The following is a 12,657-nucleotide window of genomic DNA, read 5'->3' as shown; positions in this document are numbered from 1 at the left end:
TTTCAGAGCCCACAGCTGTAGCACTAATCAACATGCACAGCCTTCCTCTTGTCTTCTTGATGAGACATTAATAATGGATTTAATTATTAAACTTCGTCCACAGCATTTTTTAACCATGTAATACAAAACCAGCACATCAGTGAACATCACAGCCAACAGACCTACATTTAACGGAAAGCATTTACAAAAAAATAATAATGAAGCCTACACTACCAAGTAATCCTTGCTGAGTTCCTGGAAGCGCAGGAACACCCGCATAGAAAGACAAACAGCGCATCTGCTTGCCTACTTGGCGCTGCTGAGATCTTCTTGGAGTAATTACCATGTGCACAGTCCCCTTTACTTGCCCATTCTGTAAGACCAGCTCATCCTGCATTGCAGCAGGCATTTTCTCAAAGGGAAGGTTGCTGGTCTGGTGGTTTTAAGTTTTTCTACCACCACCAAAGCTGGACTCTCATGTTGGTGTTAATTTCCCTGGTAAAGGTAGAGAATTTATTGCTTCAAAAAGAAGATACACAAATTATTTTTTCATTGTGACACCACCAAGAACATCCTGAGCTTCAGCTATTACGAAAAATCAGTTTGTGCTCTGGCTGTCCTTGGCGAATGACACTGAAAGGTTGTATTTTGTTGGTGTTGTTTTTAGCATACCAGATTGATAAAATAATCCAGTCTGTTCTCCTTTTTGTTCTCTTAATGAGAACCACATGTGATCCCTTAGCAGCATCCTCAAAAAGTCTAAGAGGTCAAACGAATCGCATGTGCAAATTTAATGAATTTTACACAATTAACATCAGGGTTTTTGCCTATAAAGACGCAAGCCACTAAAACTCTATTGTTTATTTATTGGAAAGCACTTTCAGATGAGTGAGGAGCTATGTCCAAAAGCTGTAATTGTACATGGTTTATGCCTACTCTGAATGTTTCACTGGTGGAGGGAACACATCTTAAACTACCTTATTCAATTCTTATTGTTCCCTGAATGTACATATTCAAGTTAGGAGTATACCTATGAACCAGAGTCAAAGAATGGTTTATCTTATGCAAAGTACATCTTAAACTTCAGTCTGAAGTTTAAACACCTCTGCTGATACCCAAAGCAAGTGTTCCAAAACAAGCAATTACCAACTGCCCAAATAAACAATTTGTACCTGTGTTAAGGATACTGTTATCAAAACCAGGCAAAGAGTAGACTTGGAGCTGCACAGAAACCTGAATAAACCTGCTAAAAGCACGTAATATTTAAACGAATGCTTCTAAGAATACATTTATGAAAAATGACATAACTGACATAACTGTTAAGACTCTGCTCTCAAAAGCAAAGGTGAACCAGGCTAACATTAGGCTCATGGGTCAGAAAGTGCAAATTAATAAATTACCACTGTGCACCTGATGTGCAATAACTGTTCACACTGGTATGCTTCAGTTTCAGCTGGAACAGGACAAGAAGAACCTCCTTTAATGTTTTGTCTGTGTAAGAGCACACAGATGAATTATTGTTCCAGCCCAACTGACAGAAACTAACTTTTCAATGTGAAACCAAGTAAATAAGACTTCCACAGAGCCAGGCTCAGTCATTAGAACTACTTTCAATTTTTGAGCACAGCTGTATAATGCATACAAACTATTAATGAGCAAAGATAATTAACTGCACTGCTCAATGTGTAGGTTTTAAAGACAGAAATAGAAAAGTTAGAAAACAGGAAGATGCCAAAGGCAGACATGGCCTTGGAAGGACAAGAAGGTTCGCCTTGATGCAGTGAAAGAGGAAGAGGCGAGGGAACTATCTGACCAATGGCCAATCCTAAGGAGTCCAGCCTCTTTAAAGCCAAGGCAATGAACAAAAAGAGCTATATACATATCAAGAAAATAATCTAATTGCCTGAAGGAGAAAATTAATTACAGAATAGCCACCTCACACCTTTTTCAAATTTACATGCCTATGTATGGAAGCACATTACCTTTTGCAAATAGAAAGGCGATTCCCAAGCAAGGGACTCTAATGCAATACTATCGCTGAATGTTAAACACCTTCCCTGTTCTTCTCTATTTCAATGGAATAAATAGTGTTCAAAAGACTACTCTGCCAAGGTGCATGATCTTACATTCTCCTTAGTTGTTGCCTTCTTGCTGTTTTGAAAGTACAAAAAGCCCCTTCCAGCTCCCAAATACTGTCCCCCTTCCAAAAAATCACACAGAGGCTGCTTGCAAAGCTGCAGTCATGGGCATCTTGCACCTCTTTCTAGATAGACATGCATGTGCCACTGTTTTGTCTTTAATAGCCTGCTCACTAGAAATTACCACTGTCTCTCCTAAGGGGCAATGAGACGAAAAAGGGCATATTTAGGTTATACTCTTTGAGCCATGAAGTGTTGAAACCACAGTGAGGCCACATTCCTGCTTCCCTCACAGATGGCCTAAATGTGCCTCCCGTGAAGGACCTAGAAGGACCTAAGACTGGTCGTCTGCCTGTTGTCATTCACATAGCACTGCTAAAAGCTGAGGGAGGGAAAGGGGACACTACAGGCTTGATGGAGTGCCATGGCCATCAACTTAGCAAGTTCACGTACTCTGTAGTGTTATAAAATACCTGTGAGATTCCCCCCATTTAAAGCAGTTACAGCTGGATCATCCTAGAGTCAGCCTGGAGAAAACTGAGCAGCAAGTATCTCAGTGGACAGTTAAATCTGGTTTTGAGCCTAGAATAACTTTTACATGTATTTGTTTTGTGAGCTTGAATGTTGTGCCCCTACATGAGGACCCATTTGTATTTTTAACAGTCCCATCCATTAAGCAGAGAGCTAAGCAGCAGCACCGCACAACGCAGGATATTTGGGTTATAAAGCTAAGTGCATGCACTGCAGGTGGTCCATTCCAGACAGAATAGTGACTCTTTGCAAAATGCAAACCCAGTTGGTTTTATACAAGGCTGTTCCACACGAGTCAGTTTCAAGAAAGCAGCCTTCTTAGAAGTAAACTTTCCCAGTGCAGACAAGCTCTCAGCTAAGAAGTGGCACATGGCTAGAGGTTAGCAGAATATGTTGTTTGACTTCTGGCAGAACCTCAAAGTCTTTTCCCCCTCCTGTGGTCTCCAATAAGAAGGAAAGCGGAAAGAGAAAAAAAATCAAACTAAAAGCACTGGAAGGCAGCATCCTACAGCAAAGCTGTGCAATGACATGATTTCACAAATTTTCCAATACTAATACTTTGCCATGCCAAAGGCTACAAATGAAACAAGACAGATATTTCCGGGACTTCTGTACAACAAATTACCAGCTCCAAAAGCTGTTCTTTTAGCTTTCTGTGTTTGTGAAGCAGAAGGCATCTAGAGTTAGTCTTGTAACTCCTTGGTATGCAGCTGAGCTAAAAACTACTTTTCTTGTTTTTAATTCATATGAAAGAGCTCTGAACTCTTTCAAAGGCTTAGCTTGATATGTTGATTATTTTCTTAAAGCTTTCACCAGACTAAATTTCATCGCTTCATTCCATCACCTCAGTTCCCCAAGAAAGCATATATTTTTTTTTCGTTTTTGTTCTCTCAAACACCCTGCACCTCCCATACTTGCAAAAAAATGCAATACACTAACACTGGTATGGGGGAAGCAACAACATTACTAAACCACAAACAAGCAAGCATATTCTAAAACAAAATTAAAAACACAAAAGGAAGTATAAACCTAAAAGTGAAGTTAAAAGTTTCTAACGTCATCTTGAGAAGCAGATGGAAGACAGTACTCATTCACCAAAACATCCAAAATGGAAATACTACTTTTAAAAGTTAGTATTTTAAGATGTAAAAAAACCCAAGGAAGGTGGAAGAAAGATTTTTTTTCTTCTGATATTCTAATATATGCTACAAGGGAGGAAAAGCAACCATGTCCCATTAACAGGAGAAGCCTGCCTTCACAACAGACAGAAAATACCAGCTGAAAAAGTGAACTGTTTTACGAAATTCAGTTTGGGCAATGTGAGCCATTATTTTATTCTCTAAAGCGAAATCAGGTGGGGGAGTGGAAGAGGAAAAACAGATTAGCATATTACAGGGAATGTGCAATAGTTCCTTGAGCTACATTCTACACCAATACATCCTGATGAAAGGAAATTACATTCTGGCCCTGAAAATGCAAAAAAAACCCGAAAGAAACCAACACCCCCCCAAAAAAAAACCCAAACCCAAACAAACAAAAACCCACACCCAGGTCAGCAAACATCTGAAGAATTATAATCTTTACTCCAGATATACATATGAGACAACTGAGCCTCATTTTTTAAGAGCTACCTAGGCAATCCAAACTTTCGTAATTCAAGTTCGTTCCATAGTACAAAGGAAGTATGCAGTTGAAAGAACAGCAGCAAGAACTTCACAGAACTAGTACAGAAATGTGAATATAGACTGATGTTTGGAAATACTTCTCCATTTACCCAAATTCACAAACCATTTTCCTGTTATTTTAACTTTTTTTATCCATTTAAGATTAATAGTGAGTGCCTGTAACCCCCTTTTCAAACAGTCACTGCTCTACAGTATCAGCGACACATTAAGTTATCTCCTTATGAAAAAGGCAGAAGAAACAGGCAGAGATTCATTAATTTTTCTCTGTGGTACTCACTCTCTTTGCCTGAACAGAAAGAAGGTAAGAATGACGGTATGTGGACCGAGGGTCCAGTCAACCACCACCCTCTCGGACAGTGAACAACACCAGATGCATACCAAGAAGACTAACAACAGGGCACGAATGAAGCGCTGGCTTCCTGATATGCTCTCCTAATATCCAGAAAACCGCACAAACCAACTTAGCAACCTCCCAAAACGCCTTTAAAATAAGAAAATAACAATAAAAGCCCCAAACACTACCATTCATAACAGAACAGTTCAGCTCCACACAGCCAAATATAGATGGTAAAGCTGCGCTCTGAATGTGGGAGACTAAAACTACCAGAAAATACCATCTATTTCAATACCTTTGTTTGTTTGGGTTTCCAGGGTGTTTTTTTTTGTTTGGGTTGTTTTTAAATCACACCACACTAAACACATTTATCTCAAGCAGAAAGTTAAAAGGCAAGCAAGTTTTTTCAGCTTTATCATTTATTGTACTCTTAAGTCTAAAACATATATGGAAGTAAATTTGGTTACCAAGCATTTCATGGATATTTCACTTGCTTTTTTTAGACTTTAAAATAAAAGAAAGAAAGAGGAAAACACATCTTAGCTCAAAGTGTACCTAAGGACATATGGCTGTACAGGCTCAGAGAGAATGATAAAGTACATTAGAAATTTGCAAAAAGAGTTTCTGTCTGTAAAAAAATAAAACAATACCTTAGCTTAGTGTTGCAAACCTGTATGCTCATAATATAAAATTTTACCATCTGGGGAGAAAGACTTTTTAAAAAACCTTTATCTATAGCATTAACTGCATAATTGAGAATGCATGAATAAGGAAAGGAGACTACAACAAACTGACAAAATGAAAACATGCTACTGACAGAGGGTTAATATTAGCACATACAGCTGTGGTTTTTTCCAGGCAAGTGAAAGAGAAAATATCTCTCTTCAGGAAAATACCTATACCATGTACCAGGATTTCTTAAGAGACAGCCTGAAAAGGTTTCCTTACAGGAGATAATAAAAAAACCCAAAAACCCCAAAACAAAAACCACCACCCACCAAAAAAGTCAGCACTGATGTGACTGATGTATTAGAAAGGCCAGTTCTGAAAAAATACTTTAAAAACATATAATTTATTTAAAATCTGTACTGAACAGGGCCTGGCCCTTACATATTTGCTGCAGGAGAAAGAGGTTTGAATTATTTAGCACTAGTATTTTTCTACTGACTTTGGTCTCTGGTGTTTGGGTGCTTTTTCTTTATAATAGTATCAATGGATTTAATTAAGTAAATTACCATTCTCATTTAAAGACTTAAAAATGCTTACGCTGAGTCAAGTCAAAAGGTCCACAAATCCACGATGATGTCTCCAACTGGGGCAGAGAGCAGATGCAGAGGAAAGGGAAGCGTAAGAACGGTGACACTTCCCAAAACCTCTCTCTCAACCTTCAAGGTTGCTGAAGAATTTCTGAGCCAACTGTGATACATCTACATACTTAGTAACCTTACTGGGCTTTTCTTCCACAACTATGTTGAACCATTTGTTAAAAATTCAGATAGGTTTAAAACCAGCAGTATCTTGTATGGTGGAGTTCCAGAGCCAAACTAAAATAACATTAAAAACTTTATTATTTTGTTTCTTTTAAATCTGCCATCTTACATTGGCAGAGATGCTAATCACCTGTACCCTTTCCATGTGACTCATAGCATTAATTTTTTTTTCCATGTCATCCCACAGTTGTCCCTTTTCCAGGCTAAAAAAAAAATAAATCTCAGCCTATTTAGTCATTCCCCATCTAGAAACTATTCTATGCTTTTTGTCAGTCTTTTCACTGCTCCTCATTTCTACCGTAACTTCTTTGGGACTTACACAATATTCAAATATAAAGCACAGATTAATACACAAACGTAAGTGTGCCTTCTGTTTTGTTCTGCATTCTTTTCTTGATATTTGCCCCCTCTCCTCTTGGACTCCACCAAGAACCAGGGTGATTTTTTTCAAACAAAAAAATCTGCTCGGTCTACCACTCTTTTACCAAGTAAAGTCCAGACTGCTTTATGCAGGTACAGCATTTCACAATTATTTACACCAAGTTTTACCTGCTATATCATCACTCTCACTCTCTCAGAAGACACTTCTGTAATTCTCAAAGATCAACTCTATCTTCATTACCCCAACTCAGTTAACACCGACAGAAGACTTCCTCAACCCACCAGTCACCCCCCCTTCTCCAAATCACTTATGATTTTGCTTTTCATGATCACAAAGCAATGCATGATTTATCAAAGATCCACACTAGACTGCACTGGTGATCTCCCTCCACTGTGCAAACTGTACTCTGGAATATTTTACACAGTTATTTATCTATACTAGGACTTGTGCTCTCTGTCCACAACTGATTCCTTTAAAGTTCTTCATGGGAATTTTCAAAAGCAATTGACAAAATACAGTAGATTTACACACACACACAGACAAAGTTTCTTGATTGCAGTATGTAGGTCATCTGAAGATCCTTTTACAGAAACCTACCGAAATGTTTCCAAAACTGCCTTGGATTGTTTGTGGGCAGCTAAATACTTTTGATAGTTTCAACAACTGCTATGACATTTTTCTACTGCTTTTTTGTAAAGGTCAAAGTCAGAGAAAATAGTAACATAAGAACCTCGTATATGTGGTATATTTTTCTTAGCTCAGAAGCAACATTCATCCTCAGAAAGGCTGCTTCTGTAGTCATTTTCATTCATGCTTTTTTTTTAAAAAATGTCTGGACTGTAACATTTAGCCAAGAATGAACTAGTAGAAGACTGAAAACCAGTAATGCACACAGGTGCGTATACTTACGGTTTTTCATCATTGCCTTTTTTTGGGGGTGGATTGTTTTGCAAGTTGTTTGTTTGTTTGTTTGTTTGTTTGTTTTGGGGGAGGAAATAATCTCAATTAAGAAAAACAGCAAGCCAATAAGGCATCTAAATTTTACATGTTTCTATAGAAATTAATCTGTCCACCTTGCCAAAATAAAAAATAATTTTAAAAAACCCATCAACCAAGCCTTCCATACGTTAGCAACTTATGTTTATAAACATAGATATCTTGTGATTTATCTTACCTTTCAGCCAACCACAGTTTGGTTCCTATACAGGTAATGATGTCATCCAGTCCCTGCTGAAAGTCCGAACTAACGAGCTGTTTTGATTCTAAGTATGACTGCAGCAAGTGAAAAACCTTAAAAAAAAAATTAAAAAATTGGAACTAGAGAGTTTCTAGCCACCACTTTTCCTCCAAATAACTGTAAGATGAAGCAGCCACCCGCAAAATGAACAACTATTACTCAAGGAAAAACGTGTATTCATTTGGCATAACAACAGATAGAATCCTTAAATTGCCTGTTCTTTAAAATTCACTTTTCATAGTAATTGAACAACAAAACACAGAGTGTCCTAGAATATGTTAACCCTCCATGAAGTGAGCAGAGGACAGCCTGATGAACACCACTCCTACTGGCCCTTGCCAACCTAAGCATCCCTCAACCTTCAACCTTTCTGTGGTGCCATCTGCTCACCAGTGCCAGCACAACTGCCCATGGAGCATGCAGGCAGCTTGGCACACTGGACAGAGCAGGGCTGGTTGCAGAGTACAGCTACAACCAAGGAGATAGGAAAAGGTCTTTAAAATTCATACGCTCAGTAAAAAGCTTTTTAAAGGCAGTAGAATTATCATCTATAATGGCTCAGAAGTGCTAATGGAAAAGTACCTTTATTCCTGCTCCTGAGATCTTTCATTCAGGGCCTTGGTCAAACACAGTGGGCAGGTGGGTTTCACAGAGAAGGGAGATGCTCACACCCTTCCCTTCCGAGGACAGAGAAGACTTCACTGGGGATGTGTAATGACTGTGCTATCTCCTCTAGAGCTTCACATAAAATCCTAGTAGACATGTCCTAGCTACCTTGAAGGAAAGAATTCAAGATACCAAAACAGAAAGCATGGCCTGTAGCTTTCTGGTCAGACAGTTAGCATAGCAAATAATTTCTGTTCTTAGAGACCTTCCTTTGCTATTCAAAAACATGTTTTCCAAATAGTATTGAATATATAGAAAAGCATTACGAAAAAGTGAAGGTAAAAAGAGATGTATAGTCATCTAGCTCATAAGCATAAAAAAGAAATATTGGATAATATATGAAAGCTGATACCAACTGTACAATGGAGAGGGACTCTCCAAGCTCAGCCCCTGTAGTACCCATTCTCTCTGCATGTGGGAGAGAGTGCATGACACGCAATTCTGACACAAGTGATGATGCCCATATCATCCCACTTAAATTTTACCTTACCCATTCATATGCAAGTGAACAGGCAACACCTAGGTGATTTAATTTCTAAATGGAAAAACCAGAGACGCTTGGTGCAGTCCCGACACCTAACGGGAAACAACTTGCTCAGGTTAAGGAGTTTTGCATGCATGCGCAATTTGGAAGCTAGAACAGGAAGAACGGGGTGCTAACTCTGCCTCATCCTTTAAGCTGCCTTACAGCCTCCAAATTTGAAATTCTGTTTGCCTACACAGGTAAGTTACATTGATAGACAAAAGAGGGTTTCTGTACAAATTGAAAAAGTACACCCCCCATTGATTATTTATTGAAACTGGCAATGTGCAAAATTTAGGAACCTTTAGAGCTTTAGACCATTTCTAAAAATACATACATGAGCATTTTATATGGAAACACTCTTAACGTGTGAGAGTATTAGCACTTCATACTTGCAAAGTGACAATTTTATGACTAATGGATCAAACTGAGGCCTTCACGTCACTTTGGGAAAAGAAAAAACTTTATATCCAGACTTTTACATCTCAGATCTTGGTTTCCCGCATTCCATCTGTCACTTGCTCCTGGGGTTGTATCTTTTTTGTTTGTTTGCTTGCTTTGGAAACACGAGCACTGCCGCATAGCATTAACTTGAGACAATTTCATCTGCGTTATTTTTTCTGAAATTATTCAAGTGGAAAAACAGCTGCAGTCGTTTCAAATGAGCATGGCAACAGAACAGAAGAGATGTCAAGAGACTATCTAGTCCATACGAGCGCTAAGGCAGGGTCTAAACATTCTCCAGTGAAACACAAATGGCTGACTGTCCTCATCCTGAACATGGCCAAGAAAGCATATTCCAAAATATCTGTATGCAACCTCTTCTAGTGTTTCGCCCTCAAAATCCAAGCTCTTGAGATAAGGTGTTCCTCTCCACTCCCACCCTTGCCCTCACAGAAAACAACTGTTCTCTGGACACCATTCAGTTGGTCCAGATTTTTTCCTAGTGAGGTACTTATTAAACACAGAGATCCCACCGGGGCCACTTTGACAGGAACAATGAAATAAACTCCCATCTCCCTGTGTTAGCAGGTGCTCTGTAGTCAAGAGACATCCCAGAAACATAGTGTCATCTTGTCTGTTTTTTAGATCTTCTGAAGCTCGCTGTACTGAACATAATTTTGTTGACAGCAGACTATCTTACTAAGATGGTTTTTCCAAGATCTTTTTGAATTTTGATCTTTTTCTACAAAGGACTTTGCAAAAGTGCAAGCTTGCAAACATTTGAAAGTGTCACCAGAGATCTCCACCTCGAATCCTCTTCGTTAGCTTGCTCTTGCTGTGCAACTGTCTGCTTATTAAAATGGTTTATGTAAGCATCAACTCAAAATTAACCTTCTTCATGAAAACCAATGCACAAAGTTGCCACTTCTACCAGTTTCTATGTATTTTTTTGTGGCTCGCCCTTAATTTCTTTTAAGTAATGGACACTAAAGAAGAAAAAGGATGAAAAAGGAAAGTAAGGTATATGGAGAAGCTCTTCTCATTGCCTTTTATATCCTCTGCTAATTTAAAACCATTTGGTGCCTTAACCTTTCTGATTTTAGTCTTCTGTGCTTGTGTTCATTTCCAGGAACAAGAAGGGATTTATTTCTAAGCAATAATAATAATAATAATAATAACAACAACAACAACAACAACAACAATAATAATCTGTTTCACAATTATGAAGGGGCTATCGTATTTTTTCCTAGAAGCTTAAATTAAGTTAATCTCTTCAGCTTTGAAAACAACTCCCAAAGTGCCTCCCTCCTAAACACAAAGGAAACCTAAGTAGTTTGATAATTCAAGCAAAAGGTCTTGAGAGAGGGAGAACTGTGCACACTAAGCAGGTCAAATTTGTGGATTTAAATTAGGCCAGGCAGGAAATTCAGTACTGAAAATGCAATCAAAACTCCTCTGCAATTCAGTCTCTATATGAACCATGTCCTTTCAATACCATTCAGAAGGTAAAAATCAGAGGATACTACCTGTATTTAAGCAGTAGAATTAGAAGGTGAAATTCATCTCAGGGTCTGATTTACTCTTGAAAAATGCTGGCATTCATCAAAGACAATGTTCAACTACTACAGTTTACCCTGGTCCAACTTCTGACCTGCAAAATACTGATTTTCTCATCATTTGAGTGCAAGCCCTCCATCATTTATTCAGGTCCCCTCACCAGATTTTAGAGACCTAGAAAGCTTTCCCCACAAAGGAATTATTTTTTTCAGCATAAGATTTTAGAACGCCTAAACTAAATTTGAAATTGTAATTAATGTCCATATGTTTTATTCAAAGCCTTATTTTATGTAAGCTAAAACTTGAGGCAACCAAACAAGCAATCTGTAAAAGTTAACCTCAGTAGTTCTTTACTTCCATCACGTGTGACACATTATTGTTTGGCTTACAGTAATATTGCTGTAGCTTCCATGATCTAAGACTACAAGCCAGGCAATGTTTGCATGGGGAGGTAGCAAGTTTTATGAGACTGTTTGAAATAGATAATAAAATAGACAGCCTTTTCAGCACATGCCTCTCCTCAAGTCCAAAATACTATTCGATTTAAAATCCTCTGCTAAATTCCTCACTTATAAATGCAATGAGGTCATGATGTTCCTTTTGTATGTAGGATTGGTTTTTTTATTACACTAAGGCAATATATTAATCTTTTTTTTTTTAAAGGTAGTTTTACAAGACACACTGTCTGTAGAGGAAGGTTTATGGAGACTTACAGGATGACAGCGATTATCCTTAATTTTGGCATCTGCTAAACACCAAGAAAGCAGCCTGAAAGCGTCTTTGAAATGCTGGGAGTCTTTTTAATAGGACTGAAGACATAGCACCCAAGGTATTGTCCGTAGTTCTGTGGAACCCTCCATTAAAGACAGCAAGTTGCCAAATGCTCACAAACCTTTCTTCCCTGAGCAGGCTGCTCAGGAGTCAGGCTAGTACACCAGCAGGACTGTATAAACTGCCCATCAATCTGGGCAAGAGTTGTTAAAACAGCACAAGCCATGGGAAGTCCAGATACTTGGATACATAATGGGAAACAGAGTCCAGTGACTGACCATTCTAATATACTTTGGTCCATGAGGTTCTACTAGCTCTGAGCCAGCATGCCCTAACCTGCTGCAGGTAAAACCACCAACATGGGAGGACTTCTTAGTGCAGAATAGCACAGAAGGAAAAAAAACAAAACAAAATGGCACCAAGCCAGCTCAGGTGTGACACTATCTGATTAGCAAAATCCAAGGAGCCAGCATGCCAATGAATGGAAGCCATGTTCTGCTTTCCAGCTGTTCCCAACTTCCAGTACCTTCTCCCTCCCTTCCTTGCCATTGTCAGTTGTTTCATCCTTGCTCTTCAGCTGTAGAAGCCTCAAGAAAAGGCATATAAGCAGAGGAGGGTGGGGAAGGGAAGAGGCAAAAAAGGCAATAGCCAGCTTGGTTCCCTGCCGGTCAGTCAGCACACACATCCTTCTGTCCTGTTCACATCCGTCCCCCACCAGTGTGCTTTCAGATGCAACACTGAGCACCTTCTGTGTTTGCCTGTCATGACATACATGAGAAAGTTGACTGTTTTTTTTTGTACCCAAGCAGACCTTAAGACATGACATCCGCTATTTTCCAAGAGTTCATTTCGGATGATCAAGTAAAAAAAACACACATTACTTTTTTGAAAAAATAAATACTTAAATGATCAGACATCAG

The 12,657-nt window shown here is 38.7% G+C and overlaps 1 protein-coding gene across 3 annotated transcripts in view; it reads right to left on the bottom strand.

The window, feature by feature from the left end:
• The window catches only part of THADA (THADA armadillo repeat containing), a 165,137-nt gene that overhangs the window by 55,397 nt on the left and 97,083 nt on the right, over positions 1–12,657 (bottom strand). For 2 of the 3 annotated variants that reach the window (XM_064446113.1, XM_064446114.1), the window contains exon 30: positions 7,714–7,829. The exons of the other annotated variant lie outside the window; for it this stretch is intronic. In XM_064446113.1, coding sequence (XP_064302183.1) covers positions 7,714–7,829 — 116 coding nt within the window. The remainder of the gene's footprint in view (positions 1–7,713; positions 7,830–12,657) is intronic. 3 annotated transcript variants of the gene reach the window in all.

Source organism: Phalacrocorax carbo, chromosome 3 (genome assembly GCF_963921805.1).
Source record: "Phalacrocorax carbo chromosome 3, bPhaCar2.1, whole genome shotgun sequence".
Lineage (NCBI taxonomy): Eukaryota > Metazoa > Chordata > Aves > Suliformes > Phalacrocoracidae > Phalacrocorax > Phalacrocorax carbo.
This window is presented reverse-complemented; position numbering and strand designations above follow the sequence as displayed.